This window comes from Elaeis guineensis, chromosome 2, assembly GCF_000442705.2.
Source record: "Elaeis guineensis isolate ETL-2024a chromosome 2, EG11, whole genome shotgun sequence".
Classification (NCBI taxonomy): domain Eukaryota; kingdom Viridiplantae; phylum Streptophyta; class Magnoliopsida; order Arecales; family Arecaceae; genus Elaeis; species Elaeis guineensis.
In genome coordinates this window covers 126,350,146-126,367,028 of record NC_025994.2, presented here as the reverse complement: position 1 = coordinate 126,367,028, position 16,883 = coordinate 126,350,146, and the positions used below count along the sequence as shown (strand labels likewise).

General features: G+C 45.0%; 1 protein-coding gene across 1 annotated transcript; it reads right to left on the bottom strand.

Moving 5' to 3' along the window:
* Positions 1-14,717: 14,717 nt before the first annotated feature.
* Positions 14,718-16,562, bottom strand: LOC105037913 (acyl transferase 5). The gene is made up of 2 exons (XM_010913579.4): positions 16,034-16,562; positions 14,718-15,689 (listed from the first exon to the last, which is right to left on the bottom strand). Exons 1-2 carry the CDS (start codon positions 16,439-16,441, stop codon positions 14,847-14,849), a joined length of 1,251 nt encoding a protein of 416 aa, XP_010911881.1. The 5' UTR covers positions 16,442-16,562; the 3' UTR covers positions 14,718-14,846.
* Positions 16,563-16,883: the final 321 nt, after the last annotated feature.

Genomic DNA, 16,883 nt, shown 5'->3' with positions numbered 1-16,883 from the left:
CCTAAGGAGTTAATTATTGGTGATCCTATGCATGGGGTAAAAACCCGTTCTTCACTTAGAGATGTAGTTAATCATTGTGCTTTTGTATCTCATCTTGAACCTAAAACTTTTGAAGAAGCTAAAAATGATCATAATTGGATTAATGCTATGCAAGAGGAACTTAATCAATTTGAAAGAAATAATGTTTGGACCTTAGTATCAAGACCTAAAAATTATTCAATAATTGGCACAAAATGGGTCTTTAGAAACAAATTAGATGAGCATGGAAATGTAATTAGAAATAAAGCAAGACTGGTTGCTAAGGGATATAATCAAGAAGAAGGAATTGATTTTGATGAAACCTTTACACCTGTTGCTAGATTAGAAGCTATTAGACTTCTACTTGCATATGCTTGCTTTATGAAATTCAAATTATTTCAAATGGATGTTAAAAGTGCATTTTTAAATGGATATATCGCTGAAGAAGTATATGTAGAACAATCCCCTGGATTTGAAAGTCATGCTTTTCCTAATCATGTCTTTAGATTAAATAAAGCTTTATATGGATTAAAACAAGCACCTAGAGCATGGTATGATAGGCTAAGCAAATTTCTACTAAATAATGGTTTTTCAAGAGGTAATATAGATACAACCCTCTTTATTAAAAGAAATCAAAATGATATGCTAGTTATACAAATTTATGTTGATGACATAATTTTTGGGTCTACTGATGAATCCCTTTGTCAAGACTTTGCTAAGCTTATGCAGGGGGAGTTTGAGATGAGCATGATGGGAGAACTCACCTTCTTCCTCGGACTCCAAATCAAACAATCAAAAGAGGGAATCTCCATCACCCAAAGCAAGTACACCAAGGAACTACTCAAAAGATTTGGAATGGAGAACTGCAAACCAATTGGCACACCAATGAGTCCCTCATGTAAGCTTGACAAGGATGATGAAGGTAAATGTGTAGACTTAAAATACTATAGAGGTATGATTGGCTCATTATTATATTTAACTGCAAGTAGGCCTGATATCATGTTTAGTGTTTGTTTATGTGCTAGATATCAATCTAATCCTAAAGAATCTCATTTGAATGCTGTTAAAAGAATCCTTAGATACTTAAATGGTACTCAAACTCTAGGGTTATGGTACTCTAAGGACTTACAAATTGATTTATTAGGATATTCAGATGCTGATTTTGCTGGATGTAAATTAGATAGAAAAAGCACAAGTGGAACTTGCCAATTTCTTGGAGTTAACCTAATCTCATGGTTTAGCAAGAAACAAAATTCGGTGGCACTGTCTACGGCTGAGGCCGAATACATTGCAGCCAGAAGTTGTTGTGCTCAAATCTTGTGGATTAAGCAACAACTCGAAGACTTTGGAATCAAACTTAATGAAACACCAATAAGATGTGACAACACAAGTGCCATAAATTTATCTAAAAATCCAATTCAACACTCAAGATCCAAACATATTGAAATAAGACATCATTTTATAAGAGAACATGTTCAAAACAAAAATGTAATTCTTGAATATGTTTGCACTGAAAATCAATTAGCTGATATCTTTACAAAGGTCCTTAGTGAGGATAGATTCTGTGAAATTAGGAGAAATCTAGGAATTCTAGATCCATATGCCTAAAATTTCTCAATTTCCAAAGAATTGATGTCAAAAACTCTTGAGCTCAATTTTCAACATCTATCCTGGTCCCAAAAGCTCAAATTTATCATTCTAAAAACTTATCATTGAGCAAAATTTTTTCTCCCAAAATTTTGAATTTTTTTAGAATTTATTCGTATTTTTTCTGAATTTCTGAACTTCATGAGTCGACCCCCATGAGTCGACTCAATGGCAAACTTGTTATTTCCTCAAACTTTCCACGGGCTCATTGTTTTTATATTGGATCCCTGTTCGTGAGACGACTCATCTTCTCATCGTCCTCCTTCCAAAAGCCATCTTCTCCAACTCTTTTTGCTCCAAATCCAAGGATCCAATTCGAAGCACTTCTCCCTCCTCCTCTCCACCAAAAATCGCCTCCTTGGAAAGGAATTTTTTGTGCTTTCTCACATTGTTTGGCGCGGTTGGAACGTGCCCTAGCACTTCACCGATCTTCCCAAATCCACTTCTTTTCTCCACCAAAATCCCTCTTCACTCTCTTGTGATCCCTCCTCCACTCAATTCAAGTCTCCTTGCCTGCTACTATATTGAATATGGCTCCAAAGATGAAACTTCCCCAAAGAAGGAAGTCAATCCGTGAGCCTGAAGAAATTGTCCGAAAGAAAAGGCATGCTCAGTCTTCAACTGCTCCCACTCCAGTTTCAGTATCTGCTCAAGGTCCCTCTCAATCCTTCCCAAGCCCCAGTGTGAATCCTCTTTCTGATAGAAAAGTCGAAACCGGGAAGAAAATAGATTTTCGGTTCTTTGAGAAAGAAGGTTTTACTTTTGCAAGTAAAATTAAAAACCAAGGATGAAAACTCTACTGCTCCCTTAAGGAAGTCACCTATGTTGACCTAGTTAGAGAATTCTACCAGAACCTACATTATGGAAATGGGTCAGTGACTTCAACAGTCAAGGGAATTGATATCTGCTTGGATTCTAGGATATTGGGAGAAATACTTCAGTTGCCTAGTGAAGGTTACTCTTATATGGAACTCCTAGTAAAAGAAGAGGGGATCATAATTATTTTAGGAGAAACTTATTCAGGGAGTTTAAACAAATTGGAAGCAAAGATTTTGTCCATTGAGATGAGGGTCCTGCATCAGATGGTAACAAAGCTCTTCTTTCCTAGGAGTGGTAGGCATGACTTACTTTCCAGCAGAGATGTATGTATCATGTTTCATGTCATCACTCAGACCCCCCTAAACCTCCCTGCACTTATGATAGAGGCCATGAGAGAAACTTTGAACAGATCCAAGGCACACTTGCCTTATGGTATGGCCCTTACTAGAGTATTTAGGAGGTTTGGAATTAGCTGTGAAGGGGAGGCTGCTACTAAGCTCTCTCATGTGGACGCTTTCAACCAACACACCCTGCACCGAATGGGATTTACAAAGACTGATGGTGGTTGGATCAAGGGATCTGAGGAGAGAACTGAAGATAGAGCTGAAGACAGAACTGAAGGCAGAGTAGAAGAAGAAGGTCCATCATCTCCTGTCCATGACTTCAGGGCAGCATCACCAAATATCCAGTTCATTCCTAATACAGAGGCTGGCCCTTCAGAGTTTACTAGGATGTCCACACCAGTGTATCAGCCAGAGAGCAGAGCACCTCATTCAGAGTTCAGACTGGCTGACGATCAGATCGAGCATATATCACAGCGTGTGGCTTCTTTGCTGTCTAGCCAGTGGAGTAGTACTTCTTTTGCATCAGGAGCCACCTCTTCTGATCAGACCATTACTCCCCACATCTCCACTGTGTTTCAGATGATATCAGATCAGTCCATCCGGATCCAGCAGCTTGAGGACACAGTCTGGAGACTGACTGGCAGAGTTCTAGACTTGCAGGGGCAAGTCCTTGCTTTGGCCCATCCCAAGCCACAGGAGTCAACTATTGAGGTCACAGACCTCACTGCAGAGGCTGGCAGGCTCAGAGGAGCACTAGAAGGTGGATATGAATTACTGAGGAAAGAGATCCGAGGATCGAGTGAGCATGCTACCACTCAGTTCACTGCTCTACTACAGTCTGTTTCCAGAGCACTGAACGTACTTGATTCCATCAGACTCACCCTTTCTGTTCAGTCCTTAGCATCTCAGCGTACTCAGCCTCCCAGTTCATCTCGCTCTCCTGCTCGTGCCAGAGGCAGACGGGGTAGAGGATGCACTTCTGATCCATCAGCTTCTCATCTCATATCTGATGACTCCGATCCTTGACTTCTCATGATCATTACTAGATCCTAGGTGTTAGTGTCTTGTTCTAGGATCTGTATTTTGGGGCCATGTATTGACAATTAGCTGGTTGACTTTTATAATATGAACTATGTATTGAAACAATTATGGTTTTAATGGAATCATTTTTTACTTATATTTCTACCTTTTGTAATGATATCGATCATATTTTGGTTATATATATTCTCCTTGTTGAAATATTGTCTTCTCTTTATTGTTGTTTGCTGTTGATAATTGCTATATTAAGGGGGAGCAAATATCTGTGATAAACTCTAAAGGGGGAGAAATTAAAGAATGTTTCAGAAAAAGGAAGAGTTAACCATGTTTGATGATGTCAAAAAGGGAGAGAAATTAAACAAAAATTGAAAAAATTAAACAAAAATTTGAGAAATTTGGTATCAGACAGAAATTAAACAAAAAGCCATCCATCAAAAGCAAAATCATAAATTATGAGCAATTAAAGAAAAAGCAATCAAAACTACAAATTATGAGAAATTAATGAATGAATTGAAAATTTAAAGAACAATATCAAAAATACAATGCTAAGTACAATGCAAATAAGTAACTTTTAAATTACTTCTTTACATATGCTCTGATTTGCTTTAAAAATTTTAAATATGCTCTGATATACTTCAAAATTCCAACTTGCTCTGATATATCTTTTGAAATTTTATTTACCTTGATACATCTTAAGAAATTTACCTTACTCTGATACATCCTAAAATTTTTTTTTAACTTGTTCCGATACATTATAAAATTTGCTCTGATACAATGTGAAATTTTCTCTGATACATTATAAAATTTGCTCTGATACAATGTGAAATTTTCTCTGATACATTATAAAATTTGCTCTAATATATTGTGAAATTTTCTCTGATACATTGTAAAATCTTTTCTGATAACATGGTAAAAATTATTTTTCTTGCTCTGATATATTGCAAAACTTATTTTTCTCTTGCTCTGATATATCTTAAACTCAAAATGATCTAATACTCTTTTCAAATCTTTATGAAAATGGACAAACTATTTTTGCATATGACCATTTATATCACATGCCAAAAGAATCATTTTTTTTCAAGCATATACACCTATAATGCATTTTTTTGAAATTAGTGTTTCACATAAATGCTTTTGTTCAAATGTTTTGTCATCATCAAAAAGGGGGAGATTGTTGCACCTAGATTAATTTTGATGATTACAAAGCAGATTGAAGGGATACAAATAATTTTAAATTGAAAAAGTCCTTATGCTCTTCAAGGGCAAAATCATAATTTTACTAAAATCCTGATTTGATAGTATCATTTGGTAGAATAAATGATTTGTAATCTATTGGTGAAAATTTCATTGTTTTTGGACTTATATTTTTGAAGTTATGAAGGTTTGAAGTGCATGAGTCGACTCATGAGTCAACTCATGGCACTATGAGCTGATTGGCACTCAAAAAATTTCCATGGCACGCTGGATTTTTGGCTTGGCACAACCTGTGAGTCGACTCATAAGTCGACCCACAAGGCATGAGTCGACTCATGAGTCGACCTCTGCTGATTTGGGCCAAAAAATCCAGAAATCCAAGTTTCTGATCTTTGCAACAGAAGTCGACTCATGAGTCGACTCCTGAAGCATGAGTCGACTCATGAGTCGACCCCTGCGATGGAAAATGTCTGCAACGGCTAATTTTTTGCCCATTTTAATTGCCTTTTATGCTTCCTAAAAATACTCTAACGGCTCTTTTTCTGCCTAATATGTTTTCTCTTGCTTCTTAAGGTTATAAAAGGTTTCAAATGGTGAAAGAAACTGTAGATCAAACGAGAGATCAAATACAAAAGAGAAGATCCAAAATATACACGAAGTGATCAACGAGATATTCGAGAGAAAAAGAAAAGAGGATCCAAAATCCACACGAGAGATTGTGAAAGAGATTCAAGAGCATTCAAAGAGAGGATTTTTCACGCCTATTGTTTCAACCTTGATCTAGAGATCCTTCAAAGCCTTCAAGAAGTCTTCAATCAAAGATCATTCCCTTCTCAAGTATTCATTCAAGCGTTCATCCACCTTGAGAAAATCTAAAAAGGGATTCTTCATTTGAGTAAAGTATTTTTATTGTTATATTCGCTCATTTAAGGAGCTGTTATTGTATTAATTTGTGCTCTAAGCTATTTTACTCTTTGTGAGTATTTGTTCTTATTTTTGGAGGATTTCCAAAACAAGGGAAGGTTGATCCGAACCTGAAATCGGAGTGTTTTGGGTTGACTTGTACCCGAAAAATAAGTAGACTAGCTTGGGATAGCTAGTGTCGGAGTTTCCGACGTTTGTATTCGGGTTGAATACAAGTATAGTGGATTGAAATTCCCAAGTAGGAGCTTGGGGAGTGGATGTAGGTGCAAGGTTGGCACCGAACCACTATAAATCCTTGTGTTTGTGGTGTGCTTTATTGTTTTTCTTTATTTCTTTATTATATCCTTGCATTCTTGCTTTAGAAAATTAATCTTAATTTAAAGTCTTTGTTCTCATTCATCATAAGCAATTAATTAAGCCTAAAATGTTTAGAAATCCAATTCACCCCCCCCTCTTGGGTTGCATAGCTGGGCAACAGACGGAGTTCAAGTCCTCGACCCAGAGGCCTTTGACTTCATTCAGTCGGGTTTTAAGTCCATGCAGAATGGTCTGGTTGGTCACCTCGACTTCTCCGTTGGACTGTGGGTGCCCGACCAAGGTCAGTCGGTGATAATGGTGTTCGGCAATCCGAACCTGAAGATGATGGACTTCTGAATGAAGTCTTCCATCTTCCGCTCAGTGATTTGCACCAAAAGCTCGGCTTCCACCCACTTAGTGAAGTAGTTGATCGCGATGACTATGAACTTTCGTTGATCGGACGTCGGAGGGAAAGGGCCGAGTATGTCGATTCTCCACTGGGCGAAGGGCCACGGGGCGACGATGGGAGTCAGCTGGCTGGCGGGTCGATGTTGTATGTTGGCATACCTTTGGCATGGTTCGCACCTCCGGACCAACTTAGCCGCGCCCTTCTTCATGGTGGGCCAGTAGTAACCTTGTCGCAGGACTTTGTAGGCCAAGGACTTGCCCCCCAAGTGATTACCGCAGATCCCTTCATGCACTTCTCTGAGGGCATAGTCCGCGTTGGTCGGCCCCAGGCACTTCAGCAAGGGAAAGGAGAACGACCTTTTATAGAGTCGGCCGTCTACCATCACATATTGGGAAGCCGTCCATTGGAGTCGTTTGGCTTCCGCGGGATCTTCGGGGCCAGTTCCATCGGTCAGGTACTGAATGATCGGATCCATCCAGTTCGGCTCTGTCGCCAATTGTAGCACCTCTTCAATCTTGTCGATGCTCGGTTGCTCAAGACTCTCTATGAACGTCCGGCCCAAAATGCCGTAGTCGGATGTCGCGAGCCTGGAGAGTGCGTCGGTCCGAGCATTTTCTACCCTGAAAATATGAAAAATCTCGAAATACTTGAAGGGCGCTACGAGATCCTTTACTTTCTAGTGATATTTGGCCATGGTCGAATCCCGTGCTTTGAATTCGCCTTTGACCTGTCCAACGATCAGTTGAGAGTCGGAGAAGACTTTGAGGCTGTCGACCCTGAGCTCCCGCGCCAACCCCAAGCCCGCGATGAGCACCTCATATTCGGCTTGATTATTGGAGGCCTTGAAGTCGAATCGGAGGGCATGCTCGGTAACCACTCCCTCCGAGTTGGTGATCAGAAACCCGGCCCCGGTCCCTCGAGCGTTGGAAGCTCCATCGATGTGCAACACCTAGGTTAAATTGGGGTCACATTCGGAGGTCCCAACCTCTTCGGGGCTCCCCTCTTCCGACGGTCGGTCGGTCGTCGGGCATTCCACGATAAAGTCGGCCAGGACCTGGGCTTTCAGAGCAGGTCGCGACCGATATTGAATGTCGAACTCGTTTAGTCTCACAGCCCATTTCGCCAACCGTCCTGATGTGTCAGGGCGGTGCAGGATCGCTCTCAGGGGTTGGTCGGTGAGAACCATGATAGTGTGCGCCTGGAAGTATGGACGGAGTCGCTGTGCTGAAATGACCAGAGCAAATATTATTTTTTCTGCCTTCGAGTACTGATTTTCGACTTCGTGAAGCACTTTGCTGACGTAATATATTGGTTGGTGAACTCGGTTCTCGTTCTCTCGGACGAGCATCGAGCTAACTGCCTCTGGGGAGGTAGCCAAGTAAAGATACAGTACCTCCCCGACCTCCGGCCTTACAAGTAGGGGTGGAGAAGTCAAATATTTCTTCAGTTCTTCGAAGGCCCGTCGGCACTCGTCCGGCCTAGAGAAGTACTTTGCTTGTCTCAGGGTTTTGAAGAACGGGAGGCGTCTCTCAGTCGATCGAGAAATGAATCAGCTAAGCGCGATGATCCTTCCGTTGAGTTGCTGCACCTCCTTTTTGATGTCCGGATGTCGCATGTCGATGATTGCCTTAATCTTTTCGGGGTTGGCCTCGATTTCTTGTTGCGAAATGAGGAACCCGAGGAACTTCCCCGAGGTCACTCCGAAGGCGCACATAGTCGGGTTCAGCTTCATCCGATGTCGTCGTAGAGTGTGAAAGGTTTTTTCAAGATCTTGCACGTGATCCGAAGTTTGCGCACTATTCACTAGCATGTCGTCCACGTACACCTCCATGTTGCACCCGATTTGATCTTTGAAGACCTTATAGACAAGTCGCTGGTAAGTAGCCCCGGCGTTCTTCAGACCGAAGGGCATTACTCTGTAACAGTAAAGGCCCTTGGTGGTCACGAAAGTCATATGCTCCTCATCCTCGGACGCCATCCGGAACTGATTGTATCCGGCGAAGGCATCCATGAAGCTGAGCAGTCGATAATCGGACGTCGCATCTACCAGCTGGTCGATCTTCGAAAGTGAAAAGCTGTCCTTCGGACAGGTCCGATTCAAGTCGGTGTAGTCGATGCAGATCCTCCAGTTCCTGTTGGCTTTCTTCACCATAACGACATTGGCGAGCCAATCCGGGTAGGTAGTTTCTCTAACGAAGCCCGCCTCGAGTAGTTTATCTACTTCCTCGTCAATGGCCTTCTGTCTTTCAGGAGCAAAAGACCACTTCTTCTGCCTCACCGGCCTCATTGCTGGGTTGATGTTGAGTCGGTGTGTCATCATCTCCGGAGAAATGCCCGACATATCGGCCGTCGACCAAGCGAATACGTCGGTATTGGCCTTCAGCAGCTCCGCTAGTTGCCGTCGCTCGGGGTCGGATAATCGAGACCCGACCCAGACCACTCGTTCGAAATTCTCCGTTATCGGGATGGGAACAAGCTGTTCGGCCGGTTCACCCCATTCTTCCTCTTTCCGTTGGTCCAACTTGTCGACCGTCAGGGAGCCCTTCGATTTGTCGCTTTGAGCAGAGATCTGAAAGCATCACCGAGCGAGCTGTTGATCCCCGTGCATCTCTCCGACCCTATTTTTAGTCAGGAACCGGACCAGCAAATGATAGGTCGAGACTATCGCCCTGAGGGCGTTTAGTCCAGATCTTCCAAGTATGGCGTTGTAGGCCGAAGGCACTTGGACGACCGCAAAGGTCAAGCGGACTGTGCTTTGTCGTGGTTCGGTTCCAGCTGTCACGGACAAAGTAACTTTCCCTTCCACCGTGATCGCATCTCCAGCAAAGCCTATCAGGGGCGTAGAGACTCTCTTGAGCCGGTCAGCTGACAGTCGCATTCGGGAGAAGGTCGAGTAAAACAAAACATTCGTCGAACTTCCATTATCTACAAAGATCCTTCTTACATCATAATTTGCTATTGTTGCCGAGACAACAACAGCGTCGTCATGGGGGGTTTGGATGCCCCGAACATCTTCATCTGCAAAAGTAATTACATTGTCTTGGCGCAGCTTCTTCGTCGGCTCCCCTCCAGCAGTCGTCCCCGGGCCCAGTCGTTTGGAGATCATGTTGATGACCCTAGCCGTAAGCTGGTTAGTCGTTGCTTCTTCAGTCGGTTGGGGTCGTCGGTCGGTGACGGGTCGAGTCGGTGGGTCCCTCCGAAATTTATCGAGATACCCTCAACGTATGAGGGCCTCGATCTCATCTTTGAGTTGGATGCACTGCTCAGTGTTGTGGCCATGGCCCCGATGGAATCGGCAGTACTTTCGCCGATCGAGGCCCTTTGCCTTCAAAGGCGGAGGCCGTCGCAGATATTGCTCCCCTTCAATCTCCATCAAAATCTGCACACGAGGAGCAGAGAGAGGGGTATAGGAGTCATACCTGGGACGCATCGGCCTCGGACTCCACCGTCGAGGCGACCTCTGGTTCCGTCGCTGGGGTGAGACCTGTTTGTCGGTCGGGGGCCTGCTAGGCTCGGCAGGGTCCCGACCCTTCCTTCGCTTCTCCTTTGGGCCCTTGGCCTCAGTCTGGCGCCGATCGGAAGCTCCTTTGTCCGCACGAATGTACTTGTACGCGCGCTCCAGCAGTTCAGCGTATGTCCGGGGGAGGGTCTTGTCCAAAGAATAGGTAAATCGGGATGCCCTCAGCCCCCGCTTCATGGCCGAGATAGCCATATCCTCGTTGAGATCCCGAACCTCAAGTGTGGCTGCGTTAAATCGCGCCACGAAGTGTCGGAGCGTCTCGTTTTCTCCCTGTCTGAGGGAGAAAAGACTGTCTGAGGTTCATGATGACTTCCGACTGGTGCTGAAATGGATCACGAAAGAGTGCTCCAGCTGCCCAAAGGAGTGAATACTTCCTGGGCGAAGACCAGAATACCAGGCCCTGGTGGCTTTGCGAAGCGTGGCAGGGAAGCCGATGCAAAGAAGGGCATCGATCGCCCCCTGGATCATCATGAGAGCCTTGTAGCTCCCCAGGTGGTCTACTGGGTCGGTGGAGCCGTCATAGGGCTCCACATGGGGCATCTTGAACCGACTAGGAATCGGCTCGTCAAGGATGAGTCAGAAAAAAGGTTGGGCGGTCTGGAAGTCGACGTCGTTCGAGGACTTCTGTCCGTCCACCTGCAGCTGGGCAAGCCGACGGTCGATTTCTTCAAACCTGCGTTCGTAGTCGTCGACCCGTCGGTGCTGAGAGACCCCGGGGGTGGAGTCCCCCGTTGAATCCGAGAGGGAGGCGGACGGTGTTCGCGGCCGCTTCTCCTTCCTTGCTTGTTCCAGCTGGGAGGGAGACGGCCGTCGAGACCGATGGGTATCAAGCCGCAGCTGCCTCTTCTCCTCTCGGTGGGAGTGCTGCGACAGTTGCTCCCGAGGAGGAGACGGAGACCGACGTGGGCATCGACGGCTGCTCCTAGAGGGCATCGGACGCGCCGCCGGTTGCTCCGCCGGCGAGCGCGGCAACCGAGTGGGTTGAAGGCTTTTGACCGCATCCGTCAATACGGTCATCTGCCGCACGATCGCTGCGATCTGCGCCTCCATGGTCACCACGGGATGGGGAGAGCTAGGCTCTGCAGCGGGGAGTGGTGGAGAGGCCTCTCCCCGACGGGAAGAGTGTCTCGCCGATCCGGTGGCTCTCGACCACTGAGCCCTGGTCCTTGTCATCTCGGAAAGGTTCTTCGAACTCTGTGGAGGTCGTGTGCCCCCGGGCTTCCCCCCTACCTGGCGCGCCAAAACCTGTTGCGGCCGATCCCCTCGTCGCCTGGTCGCCGGGAGCGAGCGCCTACAAAGGAAAGTCCACACTGACCGGAGATGCCTCCGGCAGGGACCCTCCGACGGTCAAGTCAGAGAGGAGACTAGGCAACAGTAGAGAGAAATCAGGGGAATCAGCGATGGAGAGGGCGAGAGAGAGAAAGGAACCCCCCTCAAGTTGCTGCCTTACCTCATTTTATAGTAGGAGGTGGTATGGTCCCGCCGTCGGTGATGTAGACAACTGAAGAGTTGTCAAATCACCGGGGGTCGTCATATCGTTGATGAGCTGACAGGTCCTAGGAATTAATTCGTGTTCTTGGCAGGACGGCGCCCCAGGTTCCTGGCAATGCCCCCTGGCGGTTGCACGGCATGTCCTTGATAGGACTACAGCCCATGCCGCCCGTTCGGCGCCTAGAAGGCCCTGTAGAGGTTGGACGTCGGTTGTCCAAACCGACAGGGAGTCGGTGATACGAGATCGACTTTCAGGTGATCGGAGGCAGTGTTGGCCTGTTAGGCCGACACGCTCCGATCGGACGTGATCGGTAGCTACCGTTGATGTTGCTCGTCGTCAGACGGGCAAGGTCGGTCGGTCTATCCTCGAGGATGGGTCAGCTCGGGACCCGTCGGTGAGTCGGCGTCGAGGATGGGTCGGTATCGTGACCCGTCGGTGAGTCGGCGTCGATGGGTCGGCATCAGGGATGGGTCAGTATATCCCAACAAGACCATAAGGAGAATAGCTGAAGACTTTGAGCAGCAACTGAGCTGGAAGAGGTGTGTACCTATTCAAGAAGATTCTGTTATTTCTTTCTCTCCAACAGACCAAATAATGGCAGCTATAAGCATCAGAATCACTAGCTGTGCAGCTTTAGAAAAGTTCTTCTTCCTCCATTTCAAACTTGGTCCTACCAAAGTGCATGAAGTATGAAATATATCTGCCAATTGATAAATTGTTCTCCAAATTATAGCAAAGAAGCTGCAATCTGAGAATAAATGATCTATCGATTCTATGGAATGTTGACATAAAACATATCCTCCAATATTTTTCCTAAGCTTTCTTCAAATGTTGGCTCTTGCATTGAGCTGTTTTTTCCAGCAGAGCCAGAGAAAGCATTTTACCCTTAGAACTCGTTTAGTTCTTAGCACTGGTAGATTCCAAATAGAAGAGGCACAATTGCATAGTATCCCCCTTGAGTTAATGAATCGATAATAAGATGCAGGGGTGAAGGATCCATTGGCAGTCTGTTTCCATACAATTCTATCTTCGTCCTGATTTAAAGTCACCAAGGCAAGCAAGGAGATTAGATGAGTTTTCTACGGTTATGTTTCTGTTGACTGATTGCCAAGAGTCCTGAATTCTCATGATGCAGTCCTTCGACTGAAAAGTCTGATACCATGCCATTCTTCTCGGTACTTTGCGCATAAAGTCGTGCTAAGTGTACAGTTGTTTTGCTAAGTATGACCTAATCCCTGCAAGCAGGGTGGTAGGGCCAATTCGAATTACTAGAAGAAAACGCATGTCATTTGAGCAAAAATGAAATGGGTCCATATCAAGAAATCTTTCAAGAGAAACTCCAGCTGAGCTGTATTTTCTTGTTCCTTGGTCCTCGCCCACTCTTGGCCGAAGACCACTTTCTTTTGGCTCCTCCTGGCCCCACGGTCGAGGTGTTTGTTAGGTCACCTTACAGCCGTTAACAGCTGACTGTTTGCGTTCACAAGGCATCCCTTCAATTTTTGGTCGCTACCTTTCATCTCCCTTATAATTCTAGCTCTCAGCACTGTTTTGCTTCAAATTTTCTTGCCAGTGACTGGTTGCGATGTCTCTTCATTCACGGGTTGGAGATCTCGCAGTTTCCAAGATGGCTAGCAAGGAGGCGTGGGAGCACGTCTAGCTCAGGATCAGCTACAAAGTTTGATAGGTGGTCGCGAGGGATGAAGGTTCCGCATGCTTTCTTAACTCCAATGATGAACAATGGATACGTTGAGGCATGTGGTTGGTGCAAGATGGCTTTTTTTGTGTGTGTCACGTGTGTGTGTGTGGAAACCCAGAATTTTCATAGGGATTTTTTTTATAAATATATATAGGGAAGTGCAAGATGTCGGCATTGTACGCATTAGACCCTTAATTTTTTTTTATTTTTTAAAGATCTATTTGGATGATTGGTTGAAAAGATAATGGAATTAGTATATAAGGCAAGTACAACCGGTAAAATTTTTAGATTATAAGTTGGATTAGATCTATATTCATAAATATCCATCAGTTTATTTAGAATGGGCTGGCCCAAATTTTATAGAATAAGCGATCTCGGTTGATGTTTTTCAGCCCAAACTCCAAACAGGTCCTGTAATGGGTCGGATCATAGTGAGATGTTATAATGGATTATGTGTTCCCTTAGTGGGTTGGGGTGATTTCTGAGTTGTTTATGGACTTGCAGCTCTATGCTTAGGTTATATAATTAGCACTTGAGATTAACTCAAGTCAATAAAAAAACAAATCTATTATCTATTATATATATTTAAAATAGAAGCATAGTTCGTAGAGCACTGCACTTGTCATGGAGAAGTCCCTATTAGTAATATCATTAATATTTTTTTTTAAATTATTCACTATAGTGTATCCATTGAAAATGTTGATACGCAATTAGCGCATTCCATTAAGACCTAAAATAGGAGTACTCAAATCTAAAATCAATGTAATCCTTCAACTATGACATTTTTGCACCTTTTGGATGATTTTCAATGTCACTTACAATCCTAATACTTCCACTACGAAGATAGGCATGAAACACATGTTTGTTCCAATAGATTAAACAATACATCCCATGTAATGTAAGGATCGTTGTTTCCAATCTCTTTAGCATCCGTGGCACTAACCAAGAGCAACCTCCCATTCAGAGCTGATAATGGTCAAGCACAAACGGAGGCCATATGAGCAAAATATAAATATAAGAATAGCCTTTCATATCATCAAAATATGGACAATAACAAACTATTAAGAAATAAAAAAAACAGTATCCTATTGAAGAAATTAAAGAATGTAACATACAGTATTATCTTTCGCTTATGTTTCGACGAACGCTTGGGCTCATACAGTCGGTCTCTTAACACGTTGGGTGATATGGACTTGCTGTCAACTCTACAAAGATCTGTACCCTTAGTTAGAACACCAGGCTCCACATCAATATTTAAAAGCAAATAAGCAAGAAATATCATTTGCTAACTTCACAATCATAATGAGCATGAAACGAAGAGTCACAATCGAGCATTACAAGCTCTCCATTTTATTTTTTTCGCAGAGGAAGGTTTAAACACATAGGAATCTCAATCGTTTGATTCTTTTCTGAAGGAAAATCTCAATCATTGAATTCGAGATACGTTGCTAGACCAAGGTCATCATTTGATCACGGAATGCTTCCAAGTGTTCCTTGAGGACGCACCGCAACAGCAACCGCACACCTTGCATGGGTGCAGCGGACTTGAGCAAGATGCACCAAGGGACGAGGTCATCCTCCGTCAATGGAGCAACCTGGATCGGTCCACCCCATCCAAAGTCCACCTCGTAGAACCCCACCTGACTCCAATCGTTCACGCAAAGCGACCCGTATTCCAGCGGCACCAGACACGGCCCCTCCTTGGGGTCTCCCTTCACCCATTTGGAGAACTTGGTCGGCACGCTCTCTTTAGCCTCTCTGATCAAGCTCACGATCTCAACAATGGATGCGATCTTAATCTTCTCACATGGCGCCGTAATTGCCATTGGATAGACGCAGTTGCCGTAGTAACCTTCCCCCTTGGGCAACACCTCCTGCAACAAGCGGCGGGTGTTCACCGTAAAAGCTAGGTGGACATCGACTTGGGGCTCCAAATTAGTCGCTCGCGTTCGGCACTGCCACACCAGCGCACTCACAACGTCGAATTTGGAGCATCTTTGGCCCGTCTCGCTCGTGAATTGGTTCTTGATCTGGTCGATACGGTCCAGGGATACATCTAATATGCTCTGCTCCAAGGCTAAAGGTTTGAAGACTGGTGGAGGTCCCTGGGGGAGGAGCTTGGGTGGGTCTGGAATGGCCTCCCTGCACCAGATTGGCTCGACGGTTGGCTGTGCAAGACCTTTGGCCAATTCCGCAATAGCTTTCAAAAATTGAGCTACTCCAATTCCATCAAAGATTGCGTGATTGAATCTGATGCCGACTACATATCCTCCGCACGCGAATTCTGTAACCTGAGATGCGTGCATGGAAGTCCAAGTTAGCAAGTTGGACCAAAAACCATTTTGTTTTGTTATGGTGGTAGGTGGGCAGGCAATTTCCTGGCCAGTACTAAAAAGAAAAAGGAAGTCTTATCATGTGAGGCTGGATCCAGCTTTCTAATCAAATTAATTAATTAATCGTGACAAGCATGTTACTCGGGCATTTCTTACTAGGCAGGGAACACTTTTTCTATGCACCCTTACTTTCATCAAGAATCGTTCAACATTCACCATTTGACATAAAGAGGAAAAAAATAAACTAACAATACATAGAAACATGATGCAAGACAGAGAAGGGAGAGACAGAAAATAGGTACCTGCAAAGTTAAGAGCACATCCTCTTGCTTGACTTGAGGTGGAGGACATGGAAGGAGCTCTTCCTTTGGGATCATGAAGGGGCGTTCGAGATTGTTGACATCCTGAAGGCTGAAATTTGCCGATGCCTCGACGAACCATACGCCGTCACCGGTGCAAGCCACGTTGAGCTCGCCATTGTCGGACACCACGAACCGGCCGGCGACGGGGTAGTAGGGGACCAAAGCCCTGGACAAAGCTTCCCTGACGACCTTTGCCGGGTGCTGACCGGACCCAAACACGAGGAACAGGTCGATCAAGTGCCTCATGCCTGGGGCCCGATCGATCGGCGAGAGGGGAAGGTTGGCGGAAGGGGTGGGCTCGCAAGGGCCAACCAGGGCCGGAGCCAGCTTGGTCACGGAGAAACTCATGGTCTTCTTCTGTTTGCCTGATGGTGTAGGTGATGGAAGAGTTTCTGGTGTTTTTTATTTATGGAGATGGGGAGTGGGTCTGGGTTGCGCACTGCATAGTTTAGTCCCAAGGTTGGCTGAGGGGCAGTTGTCACGTCGCTCACACCAATCGGAGATCCATATGGAGGACAGCTCGTTAGAGCTGTCAGGCCTCAAACACCACGCACGGAGGTGACTATAGAATGGTTTAATGGAACGGCAGTTGGAATAATAAATTGTGGATGGTTTTAAAAGGCTACCCTAGATGTCAAACTAGCATTTGGCACGTGAGAAGAAGACAATTGGATGGAGAGCTTGTCCAGGTCAAGATTCCTTTTTAATGGAAATTCATGGTAGCGGTCCCATTTGCATGACTCATGATTAAGGGTGATGGGGATTGGTGCCGTAGACCCATTACCAAGTG